Raw genomic sequence first — 15056 nt, forward strand, 5'->3', positions numbered from 1 at the left:
AACTATCAAATTCTTCTAAATGAAACATAACCTTGTTCTCCATCCCTTTCCTGCTCCGAGCCTAAATCACCCTATTGTACAGAATTTTGTCCTTGTTCTCCCCTCATATACAAAAATTGAACAAATAATATTTTTTTCAGAGGGCAGAGAGATGAAATCTTGATTCCTCTTTATTTTCTTTTCCTTTTTTCTTTCCTCCAAGATCTTTGATTCATATGGCCCTAAATTGCATGTTTGAATTTTCATTATAACAAATGGAAGTCAGCATTTTAATTGCAACTTTCAATAAAAAACAGGTATTCTGTTGTGTAGCTAACTGGTCGCAAATTTTCATTTAACTGCCTAAATTCACATAATTTGCAAATCCAGGCCTAACCCAAAATCCCAAACACAACTGATGGACTCCACTGGGGCTCATGGTTGAATTTGGCAAATGCCAGCCACCTCAAATATGCTGGGTTGCTCAAATCTGATCGTATTTCCAAGTTGAGGAAACAATAGAGAAAATGCCCATCAATTTTCCAGTAGTGAGAGACAAACATCATAATTTTCCCTATGCAATTGCTCCGGCATCCCAGAGCCAGCCATTCAGCTAAAAGCTACCATATAAACAAGTCGTGGTTACAGATTCGTCATCACCAACATATCGGATAAAAGTTGACTCGCATCAATCATGTACATATTGAAATCTCACAATTATACCCACTCATCAGGTCGCCACATTGTTTTGATGTATACATGAAAAAGGAAAATAGAAAAAATCCACCGACATTCTTGACTTCAAATATTTTCTGTTGAGTATGCAAATAAAGAATACCAGGATAGACCTGGATGGGAAAATAAGGGGTTGGGGAAGGTTATTTTTTCAAGCCACTAAATGAATTTTGTTGGCTGCTGAAGTTAGAAAAGATATCATCTCCTCCAGTTGCTGTTGATGGAAACGCAGACCTACCAGGACCAGACAGAGACCCAGCAAGACCAGATCCTGCACCCATGGCTCTTCCCATGAACATTGTGGCAGGTACCTTCTCTCTTTCATCTGATCCATCACTCAATCCACCCACCACACCAACATCTGCTAGGGACACCTTCTTGGCTGAAATTTAGTTCAATTGACAGAATTGAAAAAAAAAAAAAAAAAACTTTAAAAATTTTCAAATAATAATAAGAAAAATGCTAGCTTGTCCTCCAATTTTCCAAATTAGTAAAGTTGGAAAACATCTTTTTTTATTGTTTTCTAGATTTCTGTTATATAATTTTTGGAAAATTGTAAACAAGGCGTGATTTTGTGGTCATTTAGAAATCTAGAAACTAAAACAAAGTGTTTTCTGCAACTAAACAAATCCTTTGATTTCTGACTTTTTAATACAGATATCAGAAAATTGAAAAATAAGATGGCATTTTTACAATCCTTTAGAAAACTTAAAATGGAAAAGAAAACTATTTTCCACTACTAAACAGGCACTTAAAAGCTACAAATCCATATAAAGTAAATAAATTGTGAAAGATAAACTTACGGGCAGATATATTCAGATCAATCAGTCCACGGCTTAGCGAATCTGCCCAAATTCCAGATTTCACCTGGAAAGTATCCTTCTTGTTTGAAGGCTTTAATTCTGCTGAAGAAGTTCCATTCAAGTTCTTGAGGCTGCCATTATTAATGGGTTTTTCTGTGGGTTCTCCAGTTACTGAATCAGCATGAGAAGTGAATGCACCAAAAAGGTCAGACCCATCAAAACTGTTTAACGGAACTGCAGCAAATGGATCAACTGTATTGGTGTTTTTTGGATCAGAATTGGGTGACTTGGTTTCGGGGTGTGCAACTGGAACAGGGGGAGCAAAGAAGTCAATTGTTACAGAAGCTGGAGATGAGGAAGCAGGTTGGGATGCAAATAGATCAACTTTTGTCTGCACAAACAACCAAGATAAAACTTCAGAAGATAATCCTTCCAAGAACAATTAATAAGCATCACAACTTAACCACAATCTTTCTCTTTGTTTTAGGCTATGGCAAACATTCTATAGACATAATGTCATTTTTCCAGTGTTTTTCAATTCACAGGCCATGAAGAGGATACATACAAATCAAGAAGTTAAGAGTAATTGTAATATCACTATATTTCCCAAGAGACAACATGAAATGTTAAGGGTATGATAGGACATTCCATAGAATATACATACTTGCACATGCACATGCGCACAGAGACACAAATACACATGCACCCCAGACGCATGCACTTTCTTGTTGAGGTTTAAAATGTAGAATCTGAAGATATTCTTTTTTTTATATATATATAGAAAAAGAAAATTTATTAAGAGGAGAGACAGAGACAATAAGAGTACAAATAGGAGAATAAATTATTATCCCAAGGGAGACAGAAGAAAGGCAACAATGACAAGCATTAAGTCCCACTAAGTGTGGTCGGTTACATGAATCATTTTCTGCCAAGTCACCCCATTGAGAGCATTTTCCTCCACTAGCTTAAGAGCTATCAAATCCTTCCACACTAACTCATTCCAAGATATTTTAAGAGCTATTGAAGAGAATAAAGGTGAGGAGAAAAAAGAATAATAAAAACACAAGAAGAAACTCAAGCTAACAAAGCATCCTACTCCACCGAAAATCAGACAAGTGAATCCTGTTAAAGCAACTGGATGAATAAGCCCACTGAGAAGCAAGGAAAATGATTTTGTCCCAATAAAAGGCATAAAGTTATCACCAAGAAAAAGATTGTTCCTATTAAACCAGATGCCCCAACACCACATAGGCCACAGAGAAAACCACAATCTGCTTGCACCCTTCACCTCTTAAAGCCAAGAGAATCAACAAAAATAGACTCAAAATAGCACCAGCACACCCCAACACTTGTAAAATTAAGTACATAACATTTTGAATAGGTTGCATGTTGTTGAAAAATCCAAGAACATATGTGAATGTTAACTCACCATTATCATAGCACATCACCCAAATAGAGAAAGACCTGTAGAAGTGAGTAAACAGAATTCCATACTCGATCTCATAGATACATATAGAATTCTGTGGAAAGCCATATTTGATGAAAGTCGTATGTACGAGCTGATTGTTGCCATTAATTCTATTAAAATTGTCAACCAAACAAAAGCCTTGACCTTGAGAGGCAACATTGGCTTTCAAAATACAATTAATGAGTGAAAAAGAAGTGCAAGAACAAATAAGATGGGAATGAAAGGATTGATGAAAACCACTATAGAACCATTCAAGGCCCAAATCTCAAAATCCCTTTTGGAAAAAGGCAGGGAAGAGTTGTTGGACTGAGTAACAACATAGAATTCCCAATCATAGAAAGTTCTGGGACCAGAAGTCCCATGAGATACATTCCCCATCAAGAACCAAGCAAGAATAGGTGCATTTGTAGTCATAAGGCAAAAATGATAAGGGAAAGTAATGAAAAATTGTTGCTCTCAAACCATAATTCCTCCTAGAATAAAACCTAAAAACCATCTCACTTTCTTTTGTCCTTGATAAAAGAAAAGAACAAGAATGAAATCTGCAAAATTAATTTCCAAAGGCTTCCATGGGAAACTATTGCCACAATTAGCATCCAATCCATTCTCCTGCCAACCAAATTTACTCTTGATCACCTTATGCCAAAGACAATAAGTTTCTAATGGGAAACATCATAATGGCTTCACCACTAGAGCAATGTTCTTACACACCAATTCACCAAGACCCACCTCCCTTCAGCCTTGGACCTACAAATCATCTCCCAACTCACTAAATGATCCCCCTCAAACCAACACCAGGCCAAAGAAAACCCCTCATAACAGGCTCCAACTTGGCTGCTGGGTAACAGAAATCTAAAATAAAAGACAAATGTTTATTTGGTTGTCCATGCCCAATTTTGATTAAAGAGAGGCTTTAACCAAAGTCATTCAGCCATCCAAAGAAAAAATAACTCCCTTCCAAATATCAAGCCATACAGATGCGTATACAAAAGCAAAAACGTAAATGAATGTAAGGACATTCTGAGCTTATGAGTTATATTTGCATTCAATTTCCTTCAGAAGTTGTTAATCAAAATAAGATTATGATTACTAAGATGATCGAAAATTCAAATTGATTAAAATGTCTAGATAATGATCAAATCAACATTTAGAATTTTCTTAAACTTGCTGCTTCTACTTTTTGGGGAAAAATGTGCTTTTCATGTTAGGTCTTTTTGTTCGTACTAGCTCCACAGAAAAACTGACCATTGATCATATAATGCCTACCCAAAAGCCGTTGGGAATTCGGACAAAGACTTCTATATATAAAGAGATCCATATGAAGGTTGAAGGCAATCGAAATACACACACTTTGAGGAAGAACAAACTTTGTCGTCCTTTTGATCTTCATTGTGCAAAATTGTATTTATGATTCATGAGCTTACATTTGATTATCCTGTGAAAATTCCTCCTAGCTTGACTAATTAATTCAAACTGAAACATTGTAAAGCTAAAGGTTGCTTTTGTTTCCTTTCTTCTCTGGTAAATTGGAGTATAACTCAAAAGTGGACTGAGGTCCGAGGTGAGGTGGCATGATTTCTTGACAAGAGTGTAGAGGGTGAGTAGGCTCAAGAAACAATCGTTCTTTGAGATTGATTCTCTCATGTAAAAACATCGAAGATATAGAGAAAGCTCAAGTCAATTAACTTGAGGAGTGGATGTAGGCCAAAAGACCAAACCACTACAAAATTGGGTGTCATTATGCTATAATGTGTTTTATTTGTTTTTGAGTTAGTTGAAAAGGTGTATGTATGCGCTTGATCTTAAAATCAAAATAATGGTTTGCAAAAAATTCATTCCAACTTTTTCTGTCAACAAGATATTTGTTTGATTTTATATTATGTACATCAAATCCCATTACTAGAAGCAATTTTTCTTTTAAATAAAAACACCCAATCTTGGCTATCAGGATGAACATTTGGTATCAGAGTGGAGCTCTTATGCCATTTCTTTTGAACACTAGAGTATATCTCAATGGCATTCATGGTGAGTCATGGTTTGGGTGAAGGGCAGTTCACGAATCGACCACCTTTGTTTGATGAAGCCAACTATATTTACTAGAAGGCCAGAATGAAAACGCACATACAATCTCTTGATGTTGCTATATGGATGAATATTTTGAAAGGCTCAATTGTACCAAGCAAAGTGGTTGATGGTAAGACCATTTCAAAAAAAGAAGAATGGAGTGAGGAAGATGACAAGAATATTCAATTAAATGCAAAACTATATTGTGCTTTAACTCCTGATGAGTTAAATAAAGTTTCAAGACGCGATTCAGCAAAGGAGATATGGGGCAAACTTGAAGTCATGCTTGACTAATAAATCAAGTCAAGAAATGTAAAGTCAAGATGCTGATGAGCAAATATAAAATTTGTAGAATGAGAAGGGTAATCAATAATTCAAATGTACGATCGATTCAGTAATATCATTAACACTATGAAGGGGCTCAATGAGACCTTTTCAACTAGTGAAATGGTTGAGAAAATTTTTAGGTCTATACCAAAGAAATGGGAAGCTAAGATTGTTGCCATTACTAAATCCAAAAACTTAAATGTGTTATCCATTGATGAATTGATTGGCCAGTTAATTACTAATGAAATGGCTATGAATGTTATTGATTCCTCTTCTATGTAGGTGGAAAAAAACTATTGCATCAAAGGTAGAAGATTTAGGATAAAACATCTCTAAAGAAGAAAATGATGAGGAACTCATTGCAAATGTGGCTAGATTCCTTAGGAGGAAAGGGTACAAAGGAAGACTTGGAGCTAGACCAGTAAAGAGAGAGAAAGAAAGAGTAAAGACTATGGATGCAAAAATCCAGACCATTATACAACTGATTGTTCTATCTATTTGAAGAGGAAATTGAAAGGGAAGAAGAAGAAAGCAATGATGGCCACATGAAGGGAATCGGAATTCTCAGATTCAGAGAGTGATGAGCTAACTGAAGAAATTGCAAATCTATGTTTAATGGCAGATGTCGAAAAAGAAGAGGTATTGTTTGGTCCTCCCTTCTCTATTGATTGTACTCTTAATGATATTGAACAATTATGCATTAGGGTTATAACATTAAAAGACAAGGTTAAAGAGTTGGAAGCCAAGAATTTGGAACTTAAAAGAGTAAATTAGGAAATATTGGAATATTTTGAAACACATAAGGCTGATCTTGAAGAAGATAAAAGGTATGGAGAAAAGAAGTAGAAGTATGTCAGAGACAAAAAGATGAATTTGAGTTCAAGAATACAATGCTTTCAAAAAAGATTGAAGTCTAAAAAGGGGGTTTGGGAGCTACCAGGATTTTTAAAATGGGAAAGAAACTCTGAAAAAGAAGATTGAAATTCTTGATGGTGGAATTACAGAGCTTCAGAGTCAAGTTATCCATTTGGGTGAGTCTTGAAAATCTTTCAATAGGACAAAATTATTTGAAGGATAGTGGTAAAACACAAGATACTCGATTAGCCAAAAAGGAAATCAACATAGGGTCATCCTCAAGAAAAACTTCCACAAATGAACAATATGAACCTACACCAAAAGTTCAACTAGGACCCAATTACATATTAGTACTTCACATATTCAATGTTATTCTTGTGGAAGATTTAGTCCTATTGAAAGAGATTGCACAAAATAAGTTTGGATCTAAAGGAAAGAAAGAATGGGCTCCTAAAAGATGAATCCCACATTTAGATCAGGTCACGCTAAGGCCAGAAAATTTTTGTACTTATTATTTTATTTTTTTTGTGTATATTATAAAATGGTAGTATTTGTTCTTTGATGTAGGTGTAGCTATCTATTATTGATCTTATCTACATAATATATATATCTATATATATATATATATATATATATATATATATATATATAATTCATATCACATAATAAAATAGACAAATCAGGAATCAAGTAAGAGGATGTCTTCACAGAAAACAAACAATTGCCAGAGGCACTTGAGCTAGTAGAGGCTACAAAAGATGCACTAAAAGATGCAGGAGCAGATATTTGAAGACTCTCTGGTCCTCAAAGGATACAATGGTTCAGATTTTACAGAAGCAAAAAAGGTTTAATGTTGAATGTACATTCCCAAAAATGCTAATGAATTTACCTTTAAGAACTGTTTTTAGTTACATCAGGTTATTTGTTTCTCTTTTAACATAGGACATAATTCATAGAGAAAAATATGGAATGCCTAAAAATGACAAAATTCAGACCTTTAAGCCTTCCAAGCCTAGTATATAACTCAAATGACTTCGGGAGAATGGAAGAGACTTCTTGGTCCGTGGAACAGAACCATTGATGTAACCATATCAAAATAGCATAAGTCAGTTCCAAATGATATGAAGGATTTCAGTAGAAAGAGGATCAAAGGTTACAAAGAAAGAAGCAATGCTTCATGAACGAAAAGGTTAAGGCACACCCATCAAAGAAGAAAAAATGATCAATAAAGGAAGAAGGGTCGCTCTTAGGATTAACTTTTTTATGATGTCAAAAAAGGAGAGAATATATGCTAGATAAGCTCTTGTTTGGCATGCATAAATTAAGGGGGAGTTATTAAACATTGTCTAGCATGGGTTGACATGTATTGTTGATTTACAAGCACGGGTTGACATGTATTGTTGATTTACACTCTTATTTGGGATGAATAAATTAATGGGAAGCTATCAAATGATATCTAGCAAAGGTTAAGGGAAAGCATAATAATAAATTGTTATCATCAAAAAGGGAGAGAATGTTGGGATTGGATTTCAATAAGTGACAAACTACAATAATCAAATATTGGAAGTGTGATCTGATCATGGAGTAAATAAGACTATTTATACAGATGTGATTGCTGATGGACAAACATATGCATGAACATATGCATATGAGATGAGAGTACAACAAGGCAGCCACAGGAGTGAGTATTAAAGAAATCCCTAGCCAATGATTGATGTACTACAGATACACAAACAGATGCACGTACAGATGCAGTCACATAAACGAATGTTAGGACATTCTAAGCTTATGAGATATATGTGGATTCAATCTCCTTAAGAAGCTGTTAGTCAAAATAAGAATACAATTACTAGGATGGTCAAAAATTCAAATTGATTAAAATGTCTAGATCAGGATCAAATCAACATTTTGAATTTTCTTAAACCTGCAGCTGCTACTTTTGGGAATACTGTTTTCATGTCATGTCTTCTTGTTCATACTAGCTCAGCAGCAAAACTGACAGTTGATCATTTAATGCTTGCCTTTCATGTCATTTCTTCTTGTTTACTAATTCAGCAGCAACACTTACTATTGATCATTTAATACCCACCCAGAAGCCAGTGGGGAATCAGGCAAAAACTTCTATATAAAGAAATCCAAGTCAAGGTTGAAAGCAATCGATATACATATATTTTGAGGAAGAACAAACTTTGCAGTCGTTTTGATCTTCATTGTGCAACATTGTATTTTCTGATTCATGAGAGCTTACATTTGTTTATCCTGTAAAATTCCTCCTAGCTTGAGTGATTAATTCACTGAAACATTGTAAAATCTAGAAGTTGTTTTTGTTTCCTTTCTTCCTCTGTAAACTGGCGTGTAACTCCGAAGTGGACTGAGTTCCAAGTTGCAGTGGCACAATTTCTTGAAAGAGTGTCAAGAGGGTAAACAAGTAGGCTCAAGGGGCAGTTGTCCGATAAGAATGATTCTCTCATGTAAAAATGTCAAAAATATAGTTAAAGCTCAAGTCAGTTGACTTGGGGAGTGGATGTAGGTCAAGAAACCAAACCACTATAAAATTGGGTGTCACTCTTCTCTCTTTCGCTGATTATGCTGTAATGTGCTTTATTTGTTCTTGAGTTAGTGAGAATGTGTATATATGTGCTTGATATGAAAATCAAAATCACTGTTTGCGGAATTCATTCCAGCTTTTCTGTCAACAAAGTACTTAATTTTATATTGTGTACTTAATTCATTCCAGCAAGTACATTGACGAAGCTATGAACAGGGCTTTGAGAGCCATTGTTGGGACTTTCAACAAGAGAGAAGATAAATTCAAATAAGTCTTTGAAGCCAATTTCATCAACCTTTGCATTCATCCAGACACTTCTTGAACCGAAATTTGCAGTCCCACGGTTCATGAACCTTAATAAAAAAAAAAAATTCAAATCAGTCCTTGAAGCCAACTTCATCAACCTTTCACATGCAGCCAAACACTTCTTGAATCTAAATTTGCAGTCCTGCACTTCTAAACCAAAATTTTTTTATCCAAACCCCAGCAACAAGCAAGATGAATAGATGATGATGGTTCTGTACAAAGTCATTGCAAGGTTAGTTTCATCCATTGAAATGTAACACAATATCAAATGAGTTGTCTACTCTTTAGAATACTCGAGGCTTCCTTCGGATTGATATTTTTTACCTAATATGATTTAGTTAGCTTTAATGAGGGCAGGCCTTGGATCAACGTAAAGTTGCTCTTTCGCTACCGATTGGTCACAGGCTTGAATCCAAGGAAATGGCCCCTGTACATAAAAGCACGGGTAAGGCTACGTAACACTGTGATGACCCTCTCCCTACCCTTGCAAATCAAGGAGCCTTGTGACCTAGGGATGCCGTTTTTTTTATGTTTTAGTTAGTTTTAGTGTTATATTTGATCTTTCTGTTTATAATAATATTTAGATAATAGTAATTCCTCTGAAATTTTCTTAATTAATAGTAGCATGTGGAGGAAATTTGGATCTTCAACTCCAGGCTTGCAAAAGTTTTCTACGAGAGTTTAATTTCACATATAGTGCAGCAGGCTGCAAAAGAAATTGGAGCATATTCCAACATGGAATATCCAATGTTAACGTGGAAAACTAGGTTTATTATTATTTTTAAAATCATTCTATTAACTGTGTTATTTGAAACTTATTGCAGCTTCACAGGAAAATAGATATAAGTGCAATAGAATGATTACATATTTGTGAAATATAGTCAAACTTTAAGGGGCTGATACAACTGGCATAATATCATTGATCCCATGTTCCTAAAATCTATTGATGATAGTTTTTATTTTTTATAGAAAAAGAAGATATATTCATTGAAGAGGAAAGAATATACAAAGAGGAGAAAAAGATCCTCCAATAAAAAGAAGAAACCAAAATAGACTGTAAAACCATCAAAATAAAACTGCCTTCCAATCTCTTTGAAGATCCAAGAAAGGCACCCATTTAAAACAGCCAGCTGCAAAAAGACCAAAGAGAGAAGCCAAGTACTGAATAAAGCTATTGATGATAGTACTGAGTAATTGATTAGAAGAATGACTGGAGATTATTAAGACACTGACATGAGAATATGGGATGCTGTTGCAAACTCCGAGTAAACAAGCTCACCCAGCACACTAGATTAAACCCAAGTGCAAATGTCTCAACCTCATCCTCGTGAGGAAGAACATCTATTACTTCCAGGGCTGCTATATTGGAATTCAATAATGAGGAAGAGAGCCAAGAGGCTAGTGCAGAGGGGACTGAAGATGAGGAAGAAGATATTGGAGACTACAAGTCTTTCTTGATGAGAACTAACAGCTTTTAGAATTTGGAAACTGCGGTTGTACTCTTGTAGCTTTATGTGTTGGTTTATTATTGTCTCTTTGTATTGAACTATGATTGATAATTTCTATTTTCTTTGTGCTCGTGTGCTTATGTGAATAATGCATGGTAATCAGTATTTTCTATGCATTATGTCCAAGTGTTAATTATTTTGGTAAAATATTAGTGCTAGTGTCCTTACAAATCAGGAATCTATTATATAGGACATTGTGTATATACAATTTTAATAAATGTATACCTCATCTTGGTGAGGTGCCTGCCTTCCTGCCCTGCCTTCACCACACACCTTGCGCCTAGGTTCTATGCACCCTTTGAGCATTGCGCTTCTAACTACAACTGACTCCATCATATTTAGCTAGACAGGGAGGTATCATTGTTGAATTAGGGGCAAGAGAAGTGTTTCCAAAATGCCAATTGTACAAGATTGTAATCTTTGCATCTCCTAAGTTATGTTGGCCAAGGGAACCAAAAAGAAAACAAGTTTCTGCAACTAACTAATGAGACTGGGCCCAATTTTTTAAGTATCAATCAAAAGTCAAACACTAGTTTCAAAGTTCATACAAAACAAGATTTGAAAAATTCAACCCCCATCCCTATGTTCCACTAACATGTGCATATGTAGATCACACACAATGAAGGACGAGGAAACCCAAAATAGGGGGCTATGAACTACCAATCTTATGAATGGAAAAACAAAATATGCAAGATTGTAGTATTTGAGCTATATTAGATGCTATTTGATTTCACTGTCAAAAAAAAAATTACAAAAACAAAAACCAAACTAAAAACTAACTAGCAACTTGTTTGATTATATTCCAAAAATTTAAACAAATAAAAATCTAATTGAACACTTCTATTTTGACTTTGGGCAAAATAATAGTTAATTATCATCCTCATGGTTTAAAAACCTGGACCAGTGGCCAACCTGGTGAAGTCACCAGGTCAGTCAAACCAGGTGGACTGGTGGGTCGAACCAGTAATTTCAATATTACATAATAATATATTAATTTATATGCATGCACATAGTATATTACAAAAAATAATATTAGTCACCTATTCAATTATATATTAAGCCATTAAAGCCAAAAAGAGTTGCCAACAGCCATAATAAAATTTTTATTACTTTTCTTATCTTTTAAAAAATATTACAATTTATTATTTATACTTGCCTGCATTTCTGATCATTTAGATATATTATTCGCCTCAATACACATCACCAAAATACTTGTAGTGCAGTGGCAAGGCAACCCATACTCTCACCCTTAGGTTCTGTGTTCAACTCCCAGCACCTACAAATTTAATAACATTTTTCTTCATTTAAGCAGAAGCCAATCTGACCCATCCTTGAACCCGGTTCAAACCAGGTTGGCTGGGTCAGAGGTGGGTCGCAACATTTCTGGTTCTTGAGCCTTGACCAGACCAGCCAAGTGACTGGTTCCAGTTGAACTTGGTTGGACTGACCGGTCCAGCCCAGGTTTTAGAACCATGGTCATACTATCCTTCAATCACCATAACATTTTCTATTATCAAGTATGGAGCATTTTAACAGTGCCTCACTGCCTCTATTAACTTCAATATGGCAAATATTAGATATAAATTTAAAATATGAATATATTAAAGTGTGGTAAAAAATAAAAAATAATAAAATGCAAAAGGAATGCAAATTAAAAGATATAATAAAAATTAATAATTACTTTAGCTCACTCTAAAAAATAATAATTACTTAAGCTCACTCTATAGCACTCCAAGTACTTTGTATAAATGGCAAAATAATTTTTGGATGATTTTTTATTTTTTTCAAATTTTTAGAAAATTTTGAGATAGTTTATTCTCAATATTATTTTAAATTTGCAAAGTTATTTTATGTTATTTTATTTTCTCTAGATTAAAAAATTGCATGCACAGTGATTTAACCCAAGAAAAAGTAAATTCTAGATTTTTAGCATGGCAATAGACAGATACAACAAGAAAAAACCAAAAATTTTGGTAAATCAACATCTGAAATTGAACTAGCAACACAGACAACCATATTACCCCAACATGTTTCTTCACCATGCAGCAACGAAAACAAAAAAACATGAAACAGAAATGATATCAAGAAGCCCTCAGATTTTATTGTAATTTGAAAAACTGAATAAAAAATATCCGACCTGAGTGTCAGAGCTTGCCTGCGCCACAGCTTCTGCAGAAGGTGATGCTGACACGAAAGTTGCATCTGCAAACAGATCAACATCTAACGAATTGCTATTCATAGCTGATGCTTCTGAGGGGGCTGGTGATGGTGACGATCCTGGTGCCGGTGCATCCATGAGGTCACTAACCAAACTTTGTCCAAACAGATCCACTTGGTTAATGCTTCCAGCAATAGACTCTGTCAAACGAAGAGGAATGAAACAATGGTACTAGAAAATATGAGTGTTACATAGGAACGTAAGGAAACAATTTTTGCTAAAATGTGTTGACAACAAGGAAAGATCTGGCAAAGACCATTTCCAAACATGTGCAAAATAACTTTATTAACGGGATGCAGAAAAGCTGAACTCAATAATGGATTGCTTCAGTATGTGCAAAATGACTCTTTCATGTGTTGCAAACAACTACCCTCCATGTTACACATTGACCCTTTTTTAACACGTTGGCTCTTTTTTAATGGGATGTAAATAGCCACTCCATAATAGAGTGCTTCAATGTGTGCAAAATGACTCCCTTTCTTGATGCAAACAACTGCACTCCATAACACATTGAATCTTTTTATGTTATGCAAACAGCTGCACTCCATAATACACTGCTTCAACGTACTTACTGGTACTGGAAGTTCCCCGAGGATCAAAATCATCAAAATCATCCTCATAATTATTTGCAGGCACATTTGAGCTTTGGGAGGGAACTGAACTGTACTTATCAGCCTCATTTATCATCACTGATGGCTTTGAGGCAACGGAAGACAAAGAATCTTGATCCTTGCTGCAGAACAGACCTTTTAAATTAGCATACAGTGAAAACATCAAAACAACATGACTGCAACATATGTTTGCATTTTGAGAAAGACAGATAGTAAACCATCAGTGGGACAATCATAAGCCATCCAACACAATTTGCTGAGTCTTGCAAAGTAACAGACTATCCTGATCCAATAATACAATAGTGCAAAAAATCTCCACGCATATTATGCATAAAAAAAGGGCCATTACAACAAGTGTGCATAGAATGATAAGCCATTACACCCATGCCAGAAAGCATGGATTTCACAGCTTCTCTCATGCTTCCTCATCAATCAATATTTAACGTATATGCCAATCAAATATGAATTTATCTCAATAACAGATAAGAAAAATATATATATATATATATATATATATATATATTATGAACATTGATCATTTTTCTTTTGGTTCACTGGGGCCCCACCAAGCAGTGGCAGATCCACCTGGGGGGGTGTGGGTGTGGACAGCCGCCCCCTAACCTCCAATTTTTTAAAAATATTAAATTGAGGCTCTAGGCAAAGAATCTCCTTTTCTGGATATATATATATATATATATATATATATATATATATATTAAAAGATTTTTTCATTTAGATGACCATTGAAATTGGGCATCACAATGTGAGAATTGTCCTCTTCATAAAACCTTTCTATATTCTATTCCAAATTTTGAATCCAACACCTCTCATGATCAATGTATATGTGGTGTTCTTTTAGATTATAGCAACAAATCATCTTCCACTAAGTTTTAAAATAAAAATATAACTAAAATATCTTACAAGAAATGTCTATTTATTAGTTACCCTTTGTTGTTACACTAAACAGTAAAAACTCAAATCCTTCTTCAAACCTCAAAAATATGATTTGATTCAATTTCTGTTTCACTTGGTTTATATTTTAACAAAATTTGCTAAAATGCACTATAATATCACAATAAATTACAATTTGACAAATAAAGAAATGCCACCTATTAAAAATAATTTTTAATAAGACTGATTCTAAAAATGATAAGAGTTAAGTTTCGAGAATATTTTGCTTTACACTTTTAGGTAATTTATCCTTTAAAAAATATATTCTGTTTTATTTTTGTGCATTCTATATATATGTGCATTTTTGTGTAAATAATACATATGTTTACATATCATTGTTGGATACAGTAATTTTTTTTATCATAGGCATTATATCAACAAATTCACAAGGACAGAGCATCTTCAAAGTATTTTTTAAAAGATATATATGCAAGTACAAAAAATAATTTTCAAAATATAGTTAAGATTATTTATTATATGTAATCAAATTTATGTTTTAGTTAAACAAAATTTAAGAACAAAATACTTGATACAAAAATTTTGTGATTTAATCTAAAAGAATTAAGTTATCAAATTACATTAAAATGCGTGAACAATATAAAGCATTAGATGTTATTATTTTTTTAAAACTCAAACTAGTCTCGCCCCTACTTTCACAATATCCTGGATCTGCCATTGCCATT

General features: G+C 34.2%; 1 protein-coding gene across 2 annotated transcripts in view; it reads right to left on the reverse strand.

The window, feature by feature from the left end:
- Positions 1–618: 618 nt before the first annotated feature.
- LOC131152057 (clathrin interactor EPSIN 1) overlaps positions 619–15056 on the reverse strand; it is a 28867-nt gene continuing 14429 nt past the window's right edge. Inside the window, exons 8-12 of one of the 2 annotated variants that reach the window (XM_058103656.1) lie at positions 13384–13544; positions 12731–12951; positions 10819–10935; positions 1518–1908; positions 619–1096 (exon numbers count right to left, since the gene is read on the reverse strand). In XM_058103656.1, the coding sequence (XP_057959639.1) occupies positions 858–1096; positions 1518–1908; positions 10819–10935; positions 12731–12951; positions 13384–13544 (1129 nt within the window). In that variant the 3' untranslated portion in view covers positions 619–857. The remainder of the gene's footprint in view (positions 1097–1517; positions 1909–10818; positions 10936–12730; positions 12952–13383; positions 13545–15056) is intronic. The other variant, XM_058103657.1, reaches the window with a different exon arrangement.

The sequence above is a fragment of the Malania oleifera genome, chromosome 3 (genome assembly GCF_029873635.1).
Source record: "Malania oleifera isolate guangnan ecotype guangnan chromosome 3, ASM2987363v1, whole genome shotgun sequence".
In the NCBI taxonomy this organism is placed as follows: domain Eukaryota; kingdom Viridiplantae; phylum Streptophyta; class Magnoliopsida; order Santalales; family Ximeniaceae; genus Malania; species Malania oleifera.